Raw genomic sequence first — 19553 nt, 5'->3', positions numbered from 1 at the left:
GAATGTAGCCTTTTTTCCCAGCCCTAACTAGCTGCTAACAATCTTCCCAGCTCTTACCTTGCAGGCTCTTTCATAGTTTTTCTCAGCGAAAAATCTTTTCCAAGCCCTAAGTCTGTGCAGGTTTTTTTATTGCTGTATTTACTCAGAATGTTTCTTTCCAGCCCTAAACAGCTCTTGGCAGCTTGCAAGCTGTTTCATTGTTATTCTCTGCAAAGAATGTTTTCCAAGCCCTATGTCTGTGCAGGGTTTTTTTTATTACTTTACTTATTCAGAATGTTTCTTTCTAGCTGTAACCAGGTGCTAATGATGTTCCCAGCTCTTAGCAGCTTGCAAGCTCTTTCATTGTTACTCTTTCCAAATAAGGGTTTTTTTAAAGCCCTAGCCAGGGGATAGAATAATCTGACCAGACTAATGATGCTAGTCAGATGAATATCTGGTAGAGATTTTCCTCCCTATTTTCCTCTTCCAAAATTAAGGTGTATCTTATATTCTGAAAAATACGATAATACTTATTCCTAGTATACTATTTAAACAGGTAGTCTTCAATGTAGGACCACAATTGAGCCTAAAATTTCTGTTGTTAAATGAAACATTTGTTAAGTGAGTTTTGCCCCATTTTACCACTTTTCCTGCCACAGCTGTTAGGTGAATCACTGCAGTTGATATTTTATTAACCTGGTTGTTAAATGAACTTGGCTCACCTGATTTTGCTTGTGAGGTTGTGAATGCCTGACACAACAATTGTCATAAATATGAACCTGTTGTCAAGTATCTGAATTTTGATCACATAAACATGTGGATGCTGCAACTGTCTTAACTGTGAAAAATGGTCAAAAATCACACTTTTCAGTGCCATTGTAACTTGGAATGGTCACGAAATGAACTGTTGTAAGTCAAGGACTATCTTACAGTAAAATGTTGATTTAATGGACCACTTTGCAGAGAAAGGGTATATTTATGTCACTGATGTAATAGATAATTATCTGCATCAATTTACCTCATTTATATACAGGTAGTCCTGAATTTACAACCATTTATTTAGTAACTTCAAAGTTACAATGGCACTGAAAAGAGACTTATCACATTACGACCACTGCAGCATCCCCATGGTCATGCAATCAAAATTCAGACATGTGGCAACTGGAATGTATTTATGATGGTTGCAATGTCCCAGGGTCATGTGATCATCTTTTGCAACCTTCTGACAAGCAGACTCAATGGGGAAGCCATTAACTTAACAACCATGTTGCTAACATAACTGTAGTGATTCACTTAACAACTGTGGCAATAAAGGAGATAAAACATTTTATGTCCTTTCATTACATTTTTAATGTAAGCATTTGATTGTAATTTTTGGTTATTTGAATAGCAATAGCAATAATGTTTTCTGGAATGTTTATTTTGGTCTTTGATCATAACATATTTAAACTATTCTAATGAAAGGATCATCCTTTCTGTTATAACTATTAAATTGTATTTACCTTCCTATGTTAAGAACTCAAGCTCATCTTATTTCACATACTGAATATTAGTAGAGGTACACAAATTGAATGAAAATTCTTCACCATATTGAGGCTTGAAATTTTATTTGGGGTATTTAACCTCCATTCACATTTTTCATTTTCAAACCCCTCAATTTTCAATTTTAATCTTTTAAGCAAGCTTATATTTCAGTTACACATATTTTTGTAGTCCCTGTAAGTTTCAACCCATCTCATGCCAACAATCTGTCATCATCCAGACTTTTGAAACAGAAACCAAGTATTTCCTGCAAACCCAATAATTATTTGAGTTCTTATATTCCTTCCCCAGCCTCTTCAAGATTGGGAAAATGATTGAAGAAGACTTCTTGAGCTCCTAGTATCCTGAACTTACTTCCTCTATCTCCAGCCCGGCTACCTCCTTGATTAGCACAGGCAGGGCTGTTGACATGCAGCTGGGAGGTAGGTATGTGAGCAACAAGCCCACCTAAACCCCTAGGTCCAACTTCACAAAAAGAGATTCACAACCCATTATCTCAGGAGCAGAGAGCCTGCATAGGCTGATGGTCTTCTTGGCTCTAATAGCTACACCTTCCCCACTTCCTTGCGATCGTGGCTAGTGCCACACCTAAAACCCGTCTGGGCACATTTCAGAGAGAGGAACATCTCCCTCTGGGTCCAGCCAGGTGCTAGATGCAGCTGCTTCTCTCTATTTTTCAGAGGTCAATCATCCTACCAATGTCAGGGTTCAGGTAACAGCCCCAACAAAAGAAGACTCTGAGGCTTGAAGTTCCTCAAAGTTCAATTTATTATAGATATTATATTGCCACATTCAGGAAAACCTGAATCTGAGAGTTCCAGGTTTTCCCCATCCAAAAAAAAGTCAAAGATTTATCCCCTGCACCCACAAGTCCATCACATGGTCCAATCAATTCACCATCCCAACTGGAGGTATCTCCCAGTAATTCCCATTCAGGTGCAGGTCAAATGCCCTTGACTCCCAGAGAAAGGAATGTTGTTATGGCTAATCCTCCACCACTCCTTGTAATTCCCCCTTCCAGTTTTCCAGGCACTAAATGTGGCAGCCCTGAAGCTCCAACAAAAAAGATGGCTTCCAGGACTGACAACCACTTGTCCAGGAGAATCTCTTTTCTGCCTCTGAAAATTAAGAACCCAATTCTTTGCAAACCTCTACAAGCAATTTCTGAATTCCAGTGGTACAAAGTACCTTTTTTATTACTTGTACAGTGATAACTCATCTTACGAACCCCTCGTCATAAGAACTTTTCGAGATATGAACCCGGGGTTTAAGATTTTTTTGCCTCTTCTTCCAAACTATTTTCACCTTATGAACCCGCCGCTGAGATGCCCCGCCTCCGGACTTCCGTTGCCAGCTGAAGCACCCGTTTTCACACTGGTGGGATTCCCCTGAGGCTCCCATTGCTGGGAAACCCCACCTCCGGACTTCCGTTGCCAGCTGAAGCACCCGTTTTCACACTGGTGGGATTCCCCTGAGGCTCCCATTGCTGGGAAACCCCACCTCCGGACTTCCGTTGCCAGCGAAGCGCCCATTTTTGCGATGCTGGGATTCCCCTGCAGCATCACAAAAACGCAGAAGTCTGGAGGTGGGGTTTCCCATGGAGGGGAGCCTCAGGGGAATCCCATCAGCGTGAAAACGGGCGCTTCGGTTGGCAAAAGGGGAGAATTTTGGGCTTGCACGCATTAATCACTTTTCCATTGATTCCTATGGGAAACATTGTTTCCTTTTACGAACTTTTCACCTTACGAACCTCGTCCTGGAACCAATTAAGTTCGTAAGACAACATATACTGTATCTGGTTCTCTCTCATCCATTATTTTTGCATCCTTTGTTTGATTTTCTTCTTACCAGAGGATCTCTGTTCTTTAATTTGATTACATCAGTTTTAGGTATGGCTACTCATGGCTTTCATTTTTTTGGTACTTTTTGTACAAATACTACTTTGAGTTTGGATTTGCTGCAAATATGTGCTGAACTATTTTCAGACAGGTAATACAAACATTACAATCATAATTAAATGCCATGTCCTGGTTGATTGGTTTATTTTAGTCAATTTCTTTTTATTGGTTATAAGGGCATCTGTAAGACAAACAAAATATCTAAGCTGTAGGACAATATCAGAGTTTTCCTTGAAAGCTGCAGCTAACCACAGGATTAGAACAAATGAAGACATACTTTGATGTGGCCTGATCTTGGATTGCTCATAGATTTCTTATTTAATATTAGTAGCTAACTTTGATGGCATTCTAAGAGTTTTTATCACATGGAAACTACAACAATCCATGTAGTATTTCAATTAATAGCTAGTTTTTGCTTTAGTTGGATCTTAGAAGCAGTTGCAGCTAAACACAATTGTCACAGTAAGATATAGTAAGCCTTCCATCCTTCCAAATGGGTAAAATGAGGACCTGGATTGTGGGGGCAATATGCTGGCTGTTAAAAAGTGCTATTGCTAACATGTTGTAAGCCGCCCTGAGTCTGAGGAGAAGGGAAGCATAAAAATTGAATAAATAAAATAAAATAATAATACTCAATATCACCAATATACTGATGGCATCTTATTCAAGTTCTGTAATGACTGCATACAAGACTTATTAGGATTTTTCAATAAGGGTCAGCCATTAAGGTGACTCCAGTCAATTCCAACCTACTATTAATCTAAAACATGAAATAAATCTAGATTAAAAAAAATATTGCTGACAGACACCAGTGAGAAAACTGTTATTTATTTTCTGGATGTACATTCTCTCCTGTCTCAACAACTGATAAAAACAAAATGACATTTCCATCAGAAGTCATAAATACAAGAGGAACCTCAAACTGCATACCAGATCAGTCAGGAGGAATGTTAGAGAGAGCCAGAGATGTCAACTGTCTTATCTCCAAGGGGGAAAAGATCCATAACTACTCCATCTGATTAAGGTTGAGTTTCTTCTCTCCAGGTCGTTTTAGTCTCTAGGCCAGTGATGGCGAACCTTTTTTTCCTCGGGTGCTGAAAGAGTGTGTGCGTGTGCTATCGTGCGTACAGAAGTGCCCACACCTATAATTCAATGTCTGGGGAGGGCAAAAACAGCTTCCCCCGCCCCCCGGAGGCCCTCTGGAGGCTGGAAAAGGCTTGTTTCCCAACTTCTGATGGGTCCAATAGGCTCGTGTTTTGCCCTCCCCAGGCTCCAAAGGCTTCCCTGGACCCAGGGGAGGGTAAAAATGCCCTCCTCCATCCCCCTGGAGGCTCTCTAGAAGCTAAAAACGCCCTCCCAGAGGCTTTGTGCGAGCCAAAAATCAGCTGGCTGGTACAAACACATGTATGTTGGAGCTGTGCTAGGGCAATGGCTTGTGTGCCCACAGATATGGCTCTACGTGCCACCTGTGGCACCCGTGCCATTGGTTCGCCATCATTGCTCTGGGCAATGAGCTAGTATCTGAATAGAATAATTTGTCCATCATCGATAAAGGTATACAGTATAATGAGATATATATATAATATATATATATATATATATATATATATATATATATATATATATATATATATATATATATATATAAAATGGGATACCGATGATGATAAACTCTCCCAGAGGCTTCATACAGATGTTAAAGAGGAAGGAAGACATGAACTGAGTAACTCAACATACCAGGGCCAAGGGTTGAACTTCTCTTCTATCATAACTTAATGCTATCAGCCATAAAGGGGTGGAATGGGGGAACTATTGCAAAATAGCATCTTCACTCTCAATCCCTAGAGCTAGTCCAGCAAAATACCAAGCAATGGTATCAAAAACCACTAAGAGATCAGGAGGGCCAAAAAAGACTAGCCACTTTCATCCTGAGCCCTCCAAAGGTCAATGACTAGCATAATTAATGTCTCAATATCATGTAGCCTGGCCTGGCTTAAAAGGGTATACAGGTGAAACTCAAAAAATTAGAATATTGTGCAAAAGTTCATTTATTTCAGTAATGCAACTTAAAAGGTGAAACTGATATAGAAGAGAGACTCATTACATGCAAAGCAAGATAGTGATTTGTGATTTGTCATAATTGTGATGATTATGGGATACTGCTCATAATCCACCATCTCAGAAAATTAGATTACATGCAATCAGTAAAACAAGGATTGTGCAGACTTCTGAAAAGCATAATCATGTATATTTTGGGGGCCCTTTTGCAGCAATTACTGCCTCAATGCCACGTGGCATTGGAAGCTATCAACCTGTGGCACTGCTGAGGTGTTATGAAAGACCAGGATGCTTTAATAGTAGCCTTCAGCTCTTCTGAATTGTTCCGTGTCATGTCTCTCATCTTTCTCTTGGCAATGTCCCACAGATTATCTGCGGAGTTCAGATCAGGTGAGTTTGCTGGCCAATCAAGCACAGTAATCCCATGGTCATTGAACCAGGTTTTGGTGCTTTTGGCAGTGTGGCCAGGTGCCAAGTCATGCTGGAAAATAAATCTCATCTGCAGAAGGAAGCATGAAGTGCTCCAAAATCTCCTGGGAGATAGCTGTGTTGACCCTGGACTTAATGAAGCACAGTGGACCATCACCAGCAGATGACATGGCTCCCCAAGTCAACAGTGTGTGGAAACTTCACACTAGACTTCAAGCATCTTGCAGTGTGCCTCTCCTTTCTTTCCCTATACTCTGTGTCCTTGGTTTCCAAATGAGATGCAAAAGTTGTTCTTATCAGAAAAGAAATTTGGACCACTGAGCAACAGACCAGATCTGTTTTTCTTTAGCCCAGTTAGACACTTCTAATGTTCAGGAGCAGCTTGACAAGAGGAATACAACAATTGAAAACCACGTCCAGGATCCATCTGTGCGTGGTGGCTCTTCATTTACTGACTCTAGCCTCAGTCCACTCCTTGTAAAAGTCCCCAACAATTTTGAATGGCCTTCTGACAATCCTCTCCAGGCTGCAGTCATCCCTGCTGCTTGTGCACCTTTTTCTTCCACTCTTTTCCCTTCCATATAATTTTCTATTAATGTCCTTTGATACAGCACTTTGGGAACATCCAACTTCGTTTGCATTACCTTTTGAGGTTTTCCCTCTTTATGGTTTTCTGCACAACTGTCAGGTCAGCAGTCTTTCCCATGATTGTGATTCCTACTGAACCAGACTGAAACTATTACAGTGATGGCGAACCTATGGCACAGGTGCTACAGGTGGCATGGGGAGCCATATCTGCTGGCACACGAGCTGTTGCCCTAGCTCAGCTCCAACGTGAATGTGTGTGCTGGCCAGCTGATTTTTGCCTTGCACACAGCTCAGGGAGGGTGTTTTTGGCTTCCAGAGAGCCTCCAGGGGATGGGGTAGGGCATTTTTACCCTCCCCTGGCTCTAGGGAAGCCTTTGGAGCCTGGGGAAGGCGAAACACGAGCCTACTGGGCCCACCAGAAGTTGGGAAATAGGCCGTTTCTGGCCTCCAGAGGGTGTGGGAAGCTGTTTTCACCCTCCCCAGGCATTGAATTATGGGTATGGGCACTCGCGCATGCGCAATAGTGCACACACACACTCTCTTTTGGCACTCGAGGGACTATTATTTGTTTGTTTAGGCTTATATGCCGCCCCACTCCCAGAGGTCTTTGGGTGGCTCATAGTTAAATAAATATAAAATACAATACAAAACCTCATAAAACCAGTACAAGCCAATTAAAAACCTGCGATGAACAACTAACAGCTAAGAACAACATGCATATCTTTCCTGGTTGGATCTTGATGACGTGCCATCTGATCAACGACCTCAGACCTGCTGGAAAAGTCAGGTCTTTATGGCTTTTCAGACCAGTAGAGGGGAGGCAGTCCGGATGTCTGGAGATAGCTGGTTCCAAAGAGACGGGGCAGTCACAGAGAAGGCCCTTGTTGCATTTAAAGGTTTAGGGACTCTTTGTAGGTGCTATGGCTTAATTAGCTGATTAAAGTAGGACACTTTGAATGTGGAATATTGCACCTTTTCACAATAATCTAATTTTCTGAGATTGTGGATTTGGGATTTTTATGAGCTGTATCCCATAATCATCACCATTATGACAAATCACGGTTTGAACTATCTTGCTTTGCATGTAATGTGTCTCTCTCATATAATGCAACCTTTTGATGTGAAATTAATGAACTTTTGCATGATATTCTAATTTTTCAAGTTTCACCTGTAGATAATCTGCTTCGTCCAAGCCTTGCACAGCTGGGAACTTACCACTATTAAGACTTCATTATCTTTCAAAGTAAATATTACACTGGATGAAAATTAAAGAAAGGATGAAAATTAACAAAGGAAGCATTATGAGCAATTTTATCAGAATACCTTGCAAATTTTAACAGAACAGAATTCTGAGATATACAATAACATTTCCCAGAACTGATGTCAGAAAGCTCTATTTGAGATGTAATGGAAGAAGCAAAGTGAGACCTTGTCACCCCAGTTGTTAGGAGAGGCCTAAAGAGAACACAGTAAGATCCAATTAAGTCCAATCTTTTATTTTACCTGACATTCAAACCTGCATCCCGAAGAACTTTTGCTGTTCCTCCTGAGGCAACCAAAGTCAAACCCAAAGAAGTCATACATTTTGCAAATTCCACCAGGCCAGTTTTATCTGAGACACTAAATAAAGCTGAAAGAAAAACAAATCATTTAATGAGAATATTTATACATAGCAAAACCCTACATTCATACAGGACCACCTAAATTTATTACAGTTCTATTTTAAGGACTGGTGAATGAATGAATCAATTGAAAAAGGAGATTGTTTTTACAAACTGATCTACCAAGTAGGTTTCTGTGATACATTCTATGTTATGAGCCTTTTTAACTCTTTGAAGAAGGGTGGCATATAAGTCCAATAAATAATAAATAAAATACATTGTCTTTCCTGCTACCACTATATGGAAACACTGCCACTTCTTTTAAGCATAATTCAGCAATAACCTTCTATAATTCAGCATTTCCAATATACAGTATGTTGAATTAGTGTCAATCATCTTCAGTGTTGTTGCCATTGTAATTCACACCAGGAAGGCACAACTGGTGGGGGAGGAGAGCTAGAATAAATTTTAACAGAATGAAAAGGACTTGTATAACAACCTTTTATGTTGCCTTCCAATTGATATAATGCTTGGGATAACTGAAAATAATGGGGCAGCTGCTCTAGCTGTAAATTTATTCCCACTCAAATTATTGTATATGTTTTCCAGGAATTCCACAAGAGAAAAATGTATTGGCCATAAATAAGAGGGCAAAGTGTAATGTGAATGTAACAGTCAGGATGAGAAAAATCTAAACTTAAATGTAGCATGGGGCTTTCAAGATAATGCTAACTCTTTCCATCTTTTTTCCTTGATTTAAAGTGTGTCTACAAAAATCTGTATATTCATATTTCTATTACCCTGAATCAATCCACTTCAGTCAGGATAAAGACCTTTTCATCAAACATGGACAGAAATGTAATTAGGCAGGACTATCTGCTTTATTTCTCATTTTCATGTCATTCTAAGCAGTTGATGTCTTTCAATGGGGTAAGAGCTCCTCTATTCTTAAAAATATGGTTTTGTAGTCTGTCCTCTTCCATGGGATTGGAAGGATTCCATTTCATTTGAAGTTTGTGAATTTGCACCACAGTCATGAGAATCAAATAGCGACCATCGCTTTGCACTTTGCGTTTAACACTGCAAATTGTCCCTATGTATTTAACAAGCTCCTCTTGAAAAATATGCACAAAAGAAACCAACAAACCAGGAAGAAAAACTTGTGGATTACAATCATCTGGAGCTAAAGAAAATGCAGAAAAAGGCAACTCTGTACCAATAGTTGAAACTGATCCAACCCAAGAACGAAACTCCGTTCACTTTAGCTGATCTTCGCGGGCCTTAACTTGCAACTTGGATGGGGTGGTTAAAACCTCTAACCCAGTATTTCCCAACCTTGTCAACTTGAAGATATTTGGACTTCAACTCCCAGAATTGAAGTCCAAATATCTTCAAGTTGCCAAGGTTGGGAAACACTGCTCTAACCTATCAGGACATTGATTAACTATGCACATTGATTTTTAACACGCAATCACCTAGTAGTCCACGCAGACACTCTGTTTTCTAGCCTTTGTAACTTTTGTGTAACGGTTTCCCTTCAATTTTGTCATATGGAGAAAAACGTCAATGCAAGTCACGAGGCTTGTTTCTGAATAACACGGGTAAGATCGGACAGAACTTCAACACACAACGTACGCCAGGCTGAAGGGGAACCCTCCCGCAAATCAATCACCAAACGGGGCGGAGCCCTCCAGTAAGGCAAAACCCAACAGGCTGTTGTAATAGATGTACTCCCTTCTCCTTTCAAAGAGGAGCGTATTTTGCTGCTGAGAAAGTAAAGGAGCGAAACGTTTGCAGTGCAGTGAACCTGCAAGAGTCGAAATACTAGCATGGCAATCAAGACTCACCCAGCTGCTGCTGCTGCTGCTGCTGCCTCGAAGCCATTGTTGTGGACCCTCCGCAAGAAAACAGTGCCGGAGAAGAACTAACAGCAAGAAAGAAAGCCAGTTCCTCGCGGGTGGATATAAATGAGGAGGCGGTAATCGAAGGAAGGGGGTGGGGTTACGATTGCATGCCGGGAAAGCGGGGAGAGAACTGAATGGCTGAGACTTTGAGATATAGCGCTAAAAAGAAGTGCGGGGAAATTTGGCGTTGCTGTGAAAGAACGGAGCGATCTCTGAATTAGACCCGCTATATTCTAGTCAAGAGACAATGTAAAAACTGAAACCTTTTTTAACTGGTCACCTCGGAATAATTACAATTATAATACCAACAACAGAGTTGGAAGGGACGTTGGAGGTCTTCTTTTATGTACACTGAGAGCATATGTGCCAAGACAAATTTCTTGTGTGTCCAATCACACTTGGCCAATAAAGAATTCTATTCTAGTCCAACCTCCTGCTTAGGCAGGAAACACTACACTTCTTCAGACAGATGGCTATCCAACATCTGCTTAAAAACTTCCAGTGTTGGTGCATTCACAACTTCTAGAGGCAAGCTGTTCCACTGATTAACTGTTCTGATTTTCAGGAAATTTCTCCTTAGTTCTAAGTTACTTCTCTCTTTGTACTCTCCCATTGTTTCTTGTTCTACTCTCAGGTGCTTTGGAGAATAGGTTGACTCCCTCTTCTTTGTAGCAACCCCTGAGATATTGGAAGACTGCTATCATGTCTCCCCTGGTCCTTCTTTTCATTAAACTAGCCATGCCCAGTTCTTGCAGCTGTTCTTCATATGTTTTAGCCTCCAGTTCCCTAATCATCTTTGTCGCTCTTCTCTGCACTTTTTATAAAGTCTCAACATCCTTTTTGCATCGTGGTGACCAAAGCTGAATGCAGTATTCCAAATGTTGGCCTTACCAAGGCCTTATAAAGTGGTATTAACACTTCCCGGGAGCTTGATTCTATCCCTCTGTTAATGCAGCCTAGAACTGTGTTGGGGTTTTTTGGCAGCTGCTGCACACGGCTGGCTCAGATTTAAATAGTTATCCACTAGGACTCCAAGGTCCCTCTCGCAGTTACTACTGTTGAGCAATGTACCACATATCCTGTACCTGTCCATTTTGTTTTTCTTGCCTAAATGGAGAACCCGACTTTAAAGTTCTCTTAAAGTTCTTTTTTTGTTCTCTGATTTGGCTTTTCTCTCTAACCCCTTCTCTCCTCTGACTCTGCTAAGGCAGAAGACAGACCGATCCAGTTGTCCCGTCCCCATTAGGATCTCAGTTGTTAATTCAGCTATTCAGAGTTGGAAGGGACCCTGTGGCTCATTTAGTTGAATCCCCTCCCAACCAAGCAGGAGACCCTACACTGTTTCTGACAGGGGGCAGTCCAGTCTCTTCTGGAAAGATTTCAAGGATGAAGCTCCCACAACTTCTGAAGGCATCTTCTGTTCCTCTACACCTCCCTCCTTCTTTCTCCACTTGCCTTTCCTCAGAGGAGGGTCTCAGTTCAGCCCTTCCATTCATTTGCATCCCCCCAGAAAGGAAGGACCACCCATCCTTGGGTCAAAAGAGCCTGCTTCCCACCAGAGACCAAGAAGGATCCCTTCCCTCATCCCTACTTTGCTCCACTGCTCTTAACTCTCTGGTGTTTCTGAGGTGGGGTCTCACTTGGTTGGAGGGATCAGGAATCTCCAGCCGAGGGTGGAATATCTGCTGCTCCCCTTCTCTGCTTCTCTGCTCAATGATCTCTCTGTTCTTTGAACTGCTGGCAATAGAAAGAGAATCCAAAGATTGCACAACTGCGGAAAGCAGGCTAATTAACTTTTGCTTCCTTCCACAAGTTTCTTTTTTAAAAAATATAAGGGGAGGGACAACACTGACTCTACACCCTGCAAGTCTGATTCTCCTTCCTTTAATTTGGGCTCCTGGAGGAAAGGAAGGGGGGCTTCCCTTGAAAGACTTTAGACTGGGGGAACGGAGCATCCCTGGTTGAAGAAGACAAAGGATGTTCTAGTCCTCACAACCTTTTTGGCTCTCTGTGCCGTGTGTCTCTGTGTGTCTGAGGGTGATCTGAGATTCTCAGCCTCTGATAATGTGTGAAATCACTGTGATTTTCAGGAATATCTTCAGGGCGTGGTCAAAAGTCGAGAGGGTGCCACCACAGAGCAGTTGAGCCTCTCTCCGTCTTGGAGGCCTCAGCCATCTCTTCTTCCTTAATTGTCCAATCACTAGTGATCTCCTGAAGCCCAGGGAGAAAGAATATGACCATATCATCCATCCATCCATGCTTTTATTCATCTGTGTATCCATCCATCTATCCATCCTTCCTTCCATACATGTATCCAGCCATCTGTGTATTAATCCATCTATCTTCCATCTGTGTATCCATCCATCCATTCTCGTATTCCTCCATCCCCCATCCTCCATCCATCCATCTGTGTGTGTATCCATCCATCCATCCATCCATCCATCCATCCATCCATCCATTGTCCTCTGGGAGTAGGCGGCATACAAATTTATTTTATCTATCTATCTATCTATCTATCTATCTATCTATCTATCTATCTATCAGATTTGTATGCCGCCCCTCTCCGTAGACTCGGGGTGGCTAACAGCAATAATAAGACAAGGTAAACAAATCTAATATTTCAGTTAATTTAAAAAACCCAATTTAAGAAACCAATCATACATACAGACACACCATGTGTAAATTTTATAAGCCTAGGGGGAAGGGAAAGTCTCAATTCCCCCATGCCTGACGACAGAGGTAGGTTTTAAGGAGCTTACGAAAGGCAAGGAGGGTGGGGTCAACTCTGATATCTGGGGGGAGTTGGTTCCAAAGGTTCAGGGCCACCACAGAGAAGGCTCTTCCTCTGGGTCCCACCAAACGACATTGTTTAGTTGACGGGACCTGGAGAAGGCCAACTCTGTGAGACCTAACTGGTTGCTGGGATTTGTGCGTCAGATGGCAGTCCCGGAGATATTCTGGTCCGATGCTATGAAGGGCTTTGTAGGTCATAACCAACACTTTGAATTGTGACCAGAAACTGATCGGCAACCAGTGCAGACTGCGGAGTGTTGGTGTAACCTGGGCATATTTAGGAAAGCCCATTAATTAATTAAATAAATCGATCCATCCATCCATTTGTTTATCCATTCATCCATGTATCCATTCCTACGCCCATCTGTTTATCCATCCATGTGTATATCCATCCACCCATCCATCCATCCCTCTTTCCCTCCCCTGCAGAAGAGTCGGTTGCAGAACATTTTCGGGTATGCATGTGAAATCACATGGTCCACAAGGGGGTTGGTAGGTGTGTACGTGTGTCCAAAACATACTTTGAAACTTTGCCAGTGTCGAGGACGTTCAGTCTTAAAGCTCTTGGAGAAGCTCAGAAGATTTCCCCCCAAAAGAGCCAATGTCTCATTTGACAGAACCCAGAACTCCTCAAGGCTGACTCCTTCCTCTGCTGCCCCATGGCAGGGATGGCAAGATAAATCTTTGCCCTGCAGAGCCAGGATGTGTTTGTTGACCCCTCGGTCAAGCCAGCTTCCTTGCATAACAACCAACCCTACTTTCGGTTTCCAGGATCTGTGGAGATTTCTCCGAAATGCTTCAGCTGAACAAGGGCTTTCACTTTCTTTTTCAACATCCTCTTTCGGAGTTGCCCTTGTGGGAAGAGAAAATTCAGATGTTGAAGCTGAGCTGGTTTCTTTCAAACTCTGCAATTCTGTGATTCTAAAGCCGAGGGAGAAGAAATGTGAGGTCTGAGGCCTGCTGGATCTGTGAAGATGTGGAGAAGACCCCCCCCAAAGGAAGTCAAACCCTAGAGGCACGTGAATCTATCAGAACTGGAAGGGACCTTGGAGGTCATCTAGTCCAACCCCCTGCTCGAGCAGGAGACCCTTACAGAATCTTAGGAGTTTATTTATTTATTTATTTTATTTATTTATTTTGTCCAATACATAATACACATTGAAGAGAAAGATATGTAATAATATAAGTAAAGAAAAGAATAGAAGAAAAGATATAAAAGTATAGGTGAACATATTTGAGAGGAAGAAAAGATAAATGAGATAAGGAGAGACAATTGGACAGGGGACGGAAGGCACACCGGTGCACTTATGCACGCCCCTTACTGACCTCTAAGGAACCTGGAGAGGTCAATCGTGGAGAGTCTAAGGGAGAAATGTTGGGGGTTAGGGGTTGACACTACTGAGTCAGGTAATGAGTTCCACGCTTCGACAACTCGGTTGCTGAAGTCATATTTTTTACAGTCAAGTTTGGAGCGGTTAATATTAAGTTTGAATCTGTTGTGTGCTCTTGTGTTGTGATTGAAGCTGAAATAGTCATTGACAGGTAGAACGTTGCAGCATATGATCTTGTGGGCAATACTTAGATCTTGTTTTAGGCGACGTAGTTCTAAGCTTTCTAGGCCTAGGATTGATAGTTGCTCCTGTTGGCACGAGAATAAGTATCCCCATGTCCGAAATGGGTGGGTGGAACAGCTGAGACCTTCAGGATCCTGCCCTCCTTGTTAGCAGAGGGGATGGAGGTGGAGGAAAAAGCAAAAGGGAACAGCAGGTGCCTTAACAACAGCTGCGGCACAGAAGCACCTGTGTGTTGTTGGGAGGGGGAGGATATTCCAGGTCATTTGGGGAGGAGGCTGCCAAGTTCTGCCCAGACAGCCAAACAAGAAGAGAGCTGGAATCAAGAGACATTTAAAGACTCTCAATGCAATCTCCCCTCTCCCCTTCCTCCCCCAGTGAGATTTCAAATTCTGGTCCTCCGGGGGTGGGTGTCGGGCTGTGCTGTCTGTGGCAAGAAGGGAGGGGTCTTGCCTGGAGGGTCCTGTAGTAGCTTCCAAAAAGGAACCATTTTCCCTCTTCTCTTTCCTTCCTTGGAAGCATCTCTGGACCCGTGTGTGTTTGTGTGTGTGTGTGTGTGTGTGTATATATATATCTTGGCTGGAGCCCTAGAGCTGTGGGGATCTTGCAGAAAGGGAAGTGTGCAGTTCTCTCTCTCCTGTCTCCCCCCTCTCTCTGTACCCATGAGAGGGAAGGAGAGAGAGGAGAAAGAGAGAGAGAAAGAGGGGGGAGAGATAGAGAGAGAGAAAGGGGGAGAGAGAAAGAGGGGAAAGAGGGGAAAGATGGGAGATGCAGTGGGGAGAGGGAGAATGTGAAAGGGGGGAGAGGGAGAAAGGGCAGAGAGTGGGGAGAGAGAGAATAGAATAGAATAGAATAGCATTTTATTGGCCAAGTGTGATTGGACACACAAGGAATTTGTCTTAGTGCATATGCTCTCAGTGTACATAAAATAAAATATACATTTGTCAAGAATCATGTGGTACAACACTTAATGATTGTCACAGGGGTCAAATAAGCAATGAAGAAGCAATATTAATAAAAATCGTAGGATATAAGCAACAAGTTACAGTCATACAGTCAACATGGGAGGAAATGGGTGATAGGAATGATGAGAAAAACTAGTAGAATAGAAGTGCAGATTTAGTAAAAAGTCTGACAGTGTTGACGGAATTATTGGTTTAGTAGAGTGATGGCGTTCGGGGAAAACCTGTTCTTGTGTCTAGTTGTCTTGGTGTGCAGTGCTCTGTAGCGACTTTTTGAGGGTAGGAGTTGAAACAGTTTATGTCCAGGATGCAAGGGGTCAGTAAATATTTTCATTGCCCTCTTTTTGACTCGTGTAGTATACAGATCCTCAACAGAAGGCAGGTTGGTAGCAATTGTTTTTTCTGCAGTTCTGATTATTCTCTGAAGTCTGTGTCTGTCTTGTTGGGTTGCAGAACCAAACCAGACAGTTATAGAGATGCAGATGACAGATTCAATGATTCCTCTGTAGAACTGTATCAGCAGCTCCTTGGGCAATTTGAGCTTCCTAAGCTGGCGCAGAAAGAACATTCTTTGTTGTGGTTTTTTGATGATGTTTTTGATGTTAGGTGAGATATGATAGAACCTAGGAATTTGAGACAGAGAGAGAAAGAGGGAGTGGTGAGGGCAAACATTAATGGCTGCCTGTCCTCCACCAGGGAGCTTTCCTGAAGGAATTGGTAGTCTATATCATTTGCATCTTCTTTCTCCAGTGATGTGGAGACCTCCACCTCATCGATGGGGACACCCAGAGATCCGTTATCACACAGGGCCAACACTCGTATTCTGTATATAATCTGGGGCTTCAGACCTTCAATGCGCTATACAGTGATCCCCCGGTTATTGCGTCCCCGACCATTGCGAACAGGGTAATTTGTGATTTTTGAACCCTGAAGTCAGAACACCATCTGCGCATGCGTGCCCTTTTTTTCTATGGGCACGCATGCGTAGATGGCGCCGGGCAGATCAGCTGCTGGGCGGCTTCCCTAGGTCTTCCCCCTCTTGGCCGGCATCAGCGAGGAGTTTCCCCACCACCACCCACGCAAACTCCTCGCTGCTGCCGCTTCGCTCGGGCCGCTTCCCAGCTGAGTACTCAGCTGGGAAGCGGCCCGAGCGAACGGCTTGTCCGCAGCCTGCCTGCACGCCCGCGGCTCGCGCGCCCTTCTCCCGCCCACGCCGTTCGCTCGGGCCGCTTCCCAGTTGAGTACTCAGCTGGGAAGCGCGCCCTTCTCCCCCCCACGCTGTTCGCTTGGGCCGCTTCCCAACTGAGCCCTCAAGCCAAGCGCAGAAGTTCGCCTTTGGCGGTTGGCTTGAGGGCTCAGTTGGGAAGGCGCGCGGGGTGTTTTAAAACGTCCCCGCTGACATGGGGGGCTCTCTAGCACACCCCCAAACCCGGGTTGGGGGTTCGGGGGGGGTGCTAGCGAGCCCCCCATGTCGGCAGGGACGTTTTAAAACAGCTGCGCCCCCCCAATCTTCGGCTCCTCGCTAGCGCTGCGGAAGTTAAAAACACCATCTGCACATGCGCAGATGGTGTTTTTACTTCCGCAGCGCTACTTCGCGAAAACCCGCTCGTTGCGGGGGGTCCTGGAACGGAACCCTCGCAACGAGCGGGGGATCACTGTATACGCTTTGTCATACCAGCGTGATTGGGTATAAGGTCTTTAAGTGACACCTTAATTTATTTGGTTTCATGCTGTCCACTGCCAACATAAGATATGTGGCCTATTTTGGCCTGCAGGGTGCTGCAGGAGGCATCCGTCCTGCCCCACAGTGCCCCACCTCCCTGCCACTCCCACAGAGATCTACTATGCTGATCCAGCCCTTGAAGAAATCCAGTTGGACACTCCTGCTATATGTAGAGTGGGCGGACACTGCTGCAGTCCTGACCAGGTGAGGAGGGGTATGCTATGACCTCACTCACCCTGCCCCCTCTTTGACTCTTATCATCGTGGCACACCTCAAAAGGGAATACGAGGTCCACTCGGTTTGGGGAGAAAGCTGTGGGATGGCCCCAGAGGGAGCCAACCTAGGTTTGTTCAGCCTTGGAGTCAGCTAGGGTAGGGGATCTCAAGTATCACAAACAGTGCTCCCTGTAAACTGAGCGTGTGAGCACACGCGCGCCCCAAAATACCCCCCCGCGCACCCTTTTCCACGGGCGTGCACTCCCCATCCCGCTGCCAGCCCATGGGGGGGGGGCAGAGAGGCACCGGCAGTAAAAGGAAAGGGAGCCGCGGCCACCCCTGCCTCCCCACCTTGCCTCCGGACCCCTCGTGCCCCCGGTCTCTCGGCGCTGCCCCCCGCCCGATCCACCCCCTCTCCTCCTCTTCCACCGAAGGAAAAGCGTGGAGGCTGCCTGCTTGAGCCTCCTGTTGCTCCACCCCGCTTCGCCCTGCCTGTCATCCTGGACCTCCATTGTGTTTCGGGGGGGGGGGGAGCGGCGGGAAAGCCCTGTGCCGGCCAGGAAAGCCGGCTTTCCGGGAAAGCAGCGCGCCTTTTAAACACGCTGCTTTCCTGCACCTCTCTCCTGGGGGGGGAAGTGGCCTCCTCCCACCCCTCTGCCCAGGAAAGAGTTGCAGGAAAGCAGCGCATTTGAAAAGCGTGCTGCTTTCCCGGAAAGCCAGCTTTCCTGGCCAGCACAGGGCTTTCCTGCCGCTCCCCCCCGAAAACACAACGGAGACAGGCAGGGCGAAGCGGCGTGGAGCAACAGGGGGCTCAAGCTGGTGGCGGCAGACCTCCGTTGTGTTTTTGGCTGGGGGGGGCAGGAGGACATTCCTGGCTTTCCCATGCAGCTGGCTTGAGCCTTGTACCGGTCAGCAAAGCCGGCTGCCCGCCGGAGACGTGGAGAGAAAGAAGGGAAAGAGAGGGAGGGAAAGAGGAGAGGAAAGAAGGAGGGAGGGAAGGAAGGGAGAGAAAAGTGAACGAGAGGGAGAGAGAAAGGGAGGAAGAGAGGAACGAAGGAAGAGATAAATATAAAGGGAGAGAGGGAGAAAGAGAGGGAGAGGGAGGGGTAGGAAGGAAAAGCGAGAGAAAGAGAAAAAAGTGGAAGGAAGAGAGAAGGAAAGAAAGGAAGGGAGAGACAGAGAAAAAGAGAGAGAGAAGATAAGGAAGAGAGAGAGTGAGAGAGAGCAAGAAAGAAAGAGTGGGAGAGAGGAGAGAGGAAGGAAGAGAGTGAGAGAGAGTGAGAGAAAGAAAGAAAGCAAGAGAGAGAGAGGAGTGGAAGGAAGAGAGAGGGAGAGAGAAATGATAGAAAAAAGGGGAGAATAAAAGAGAAATGAGAAAATGATTGAGGCAGAGAATGACAGGAAAGAGAGAGAAACAGAGAGAGAAGTGACTCTTGATTTAAAGCATATGGTAAAATCACTTAAATAATAGCAGAGTAAAAAACCCCCAGCCCTCACCTGTTTTTATTAATAGTTATGTTTTTGGATTTTCTGGTTATTTTAGTTTTAATAGTAATCGAGTTTTGTTTTGTTTTATTATTAATTTCTTTTAATAAAAAAGAAGGCATTTGTTTGTTTGTTTGTTTGTTTGTTTGTTTGTACTTCTATGCCGCCCAGTCCCAAGGGGACTGCCGCTCAGACACTATACTTTTCCGCCCACCCCGAAAAAAAATTAGAGGGAACATTGCTTGGAATAAATGGTTTTGAGGCGGTAACAGTATCTTCTACCTCCTTTGTATCATGCAAAATTCCGTAGTATTGGTATACGATTGTTCCTTGCATTAAGGTTTTCTTTATGCAAAGCTAGTAAGGTAGCTAGATTTGCAGGTTTCAGCAATGTCGGGGATAGTGCGATATACTTAGAATCTAAAAATAATTGTGCTTGTGTATACATACATACTAATATATATATATTAGTATGTATGTACATATTTATATACTAATATATAATATATAAATATGGAATAAATATCCATATTTACAGCAGCACAAAGCTTAAAACTTCAGCCTGATGATGGTGAATGTGATTTCACCGAAACGTCGCATAGACACTCAAAATATTACATGGGGCAAAACCCGAACACAGAACAATCTACATACATATACCCGTGAAAATCTACGAAAACAAATATATATATATATATATATATATATATATATATATATATATATATATGTCACATGTTTAAGCTGAATTTGAAAATTAAGAGAGACTAGGATAGATCTATTTCGGCCTTATTTTGGCCTCATC

General features: G+C 43.9%; 1 protein-coding gene across 1 annotated transcript in view; it reads right to left on the bottom strand.

Annotated features, from left to right (window-relative positions):
- ATIC (5-aminoimidazole-4-carboxamide ribonucleotide formyltransferase/IMP cyclohydrolase) overlaps nucleotides 1-11715 on the bottom strand; it is a 108346-nt gene extending 96631 nt beyond the window's left edge. The window contains exons 1-3 of the mRNA XM_070732228.1: nucleotides 11640-11715; nucleotides 9943-10189; nucleotides 7998-8124 (exon numbers count right to left, since the gene is read on the bottom strand). Of these exons, the coding sequence (XP_070588329.1) occupies nucleotides 7998-8124; nucleotides 9943-9979 (164 nt within the window). The 5' untranslated portion in view covers nucleotides 9980-10189; nucleotides 11640-11715. The remainder of the gene's footprint in view (nucleotides 1-7997; nucleotides 8125-9942; nucleotides 10190-11639) is intronic.
- Between the last annotated feature and the right edge of the window lie 7838 nt (nucleotides 11716-19553).

This window comes from Erythrolamprus reginae, chromosome 1, assembly GCF_031021105.1.
Source record: "Erythrolamprus reginae isolate rEryReg1 chromosome 1, rEryReg1.hap1, whole genome shotgun sequence".
Taxonomy (NCBI): Eukaryota; Metazoa; Chordata; class Lepidosauria; order Squamata; family Dipsadidae; genus Erythrolamprus; species Erythrolamprus reginae.
The sequence above is the reverse complement of the archived record's forward strand: the minus strand, read 5'-3'. Positions and strand labels throughout refer to the sequence as shown.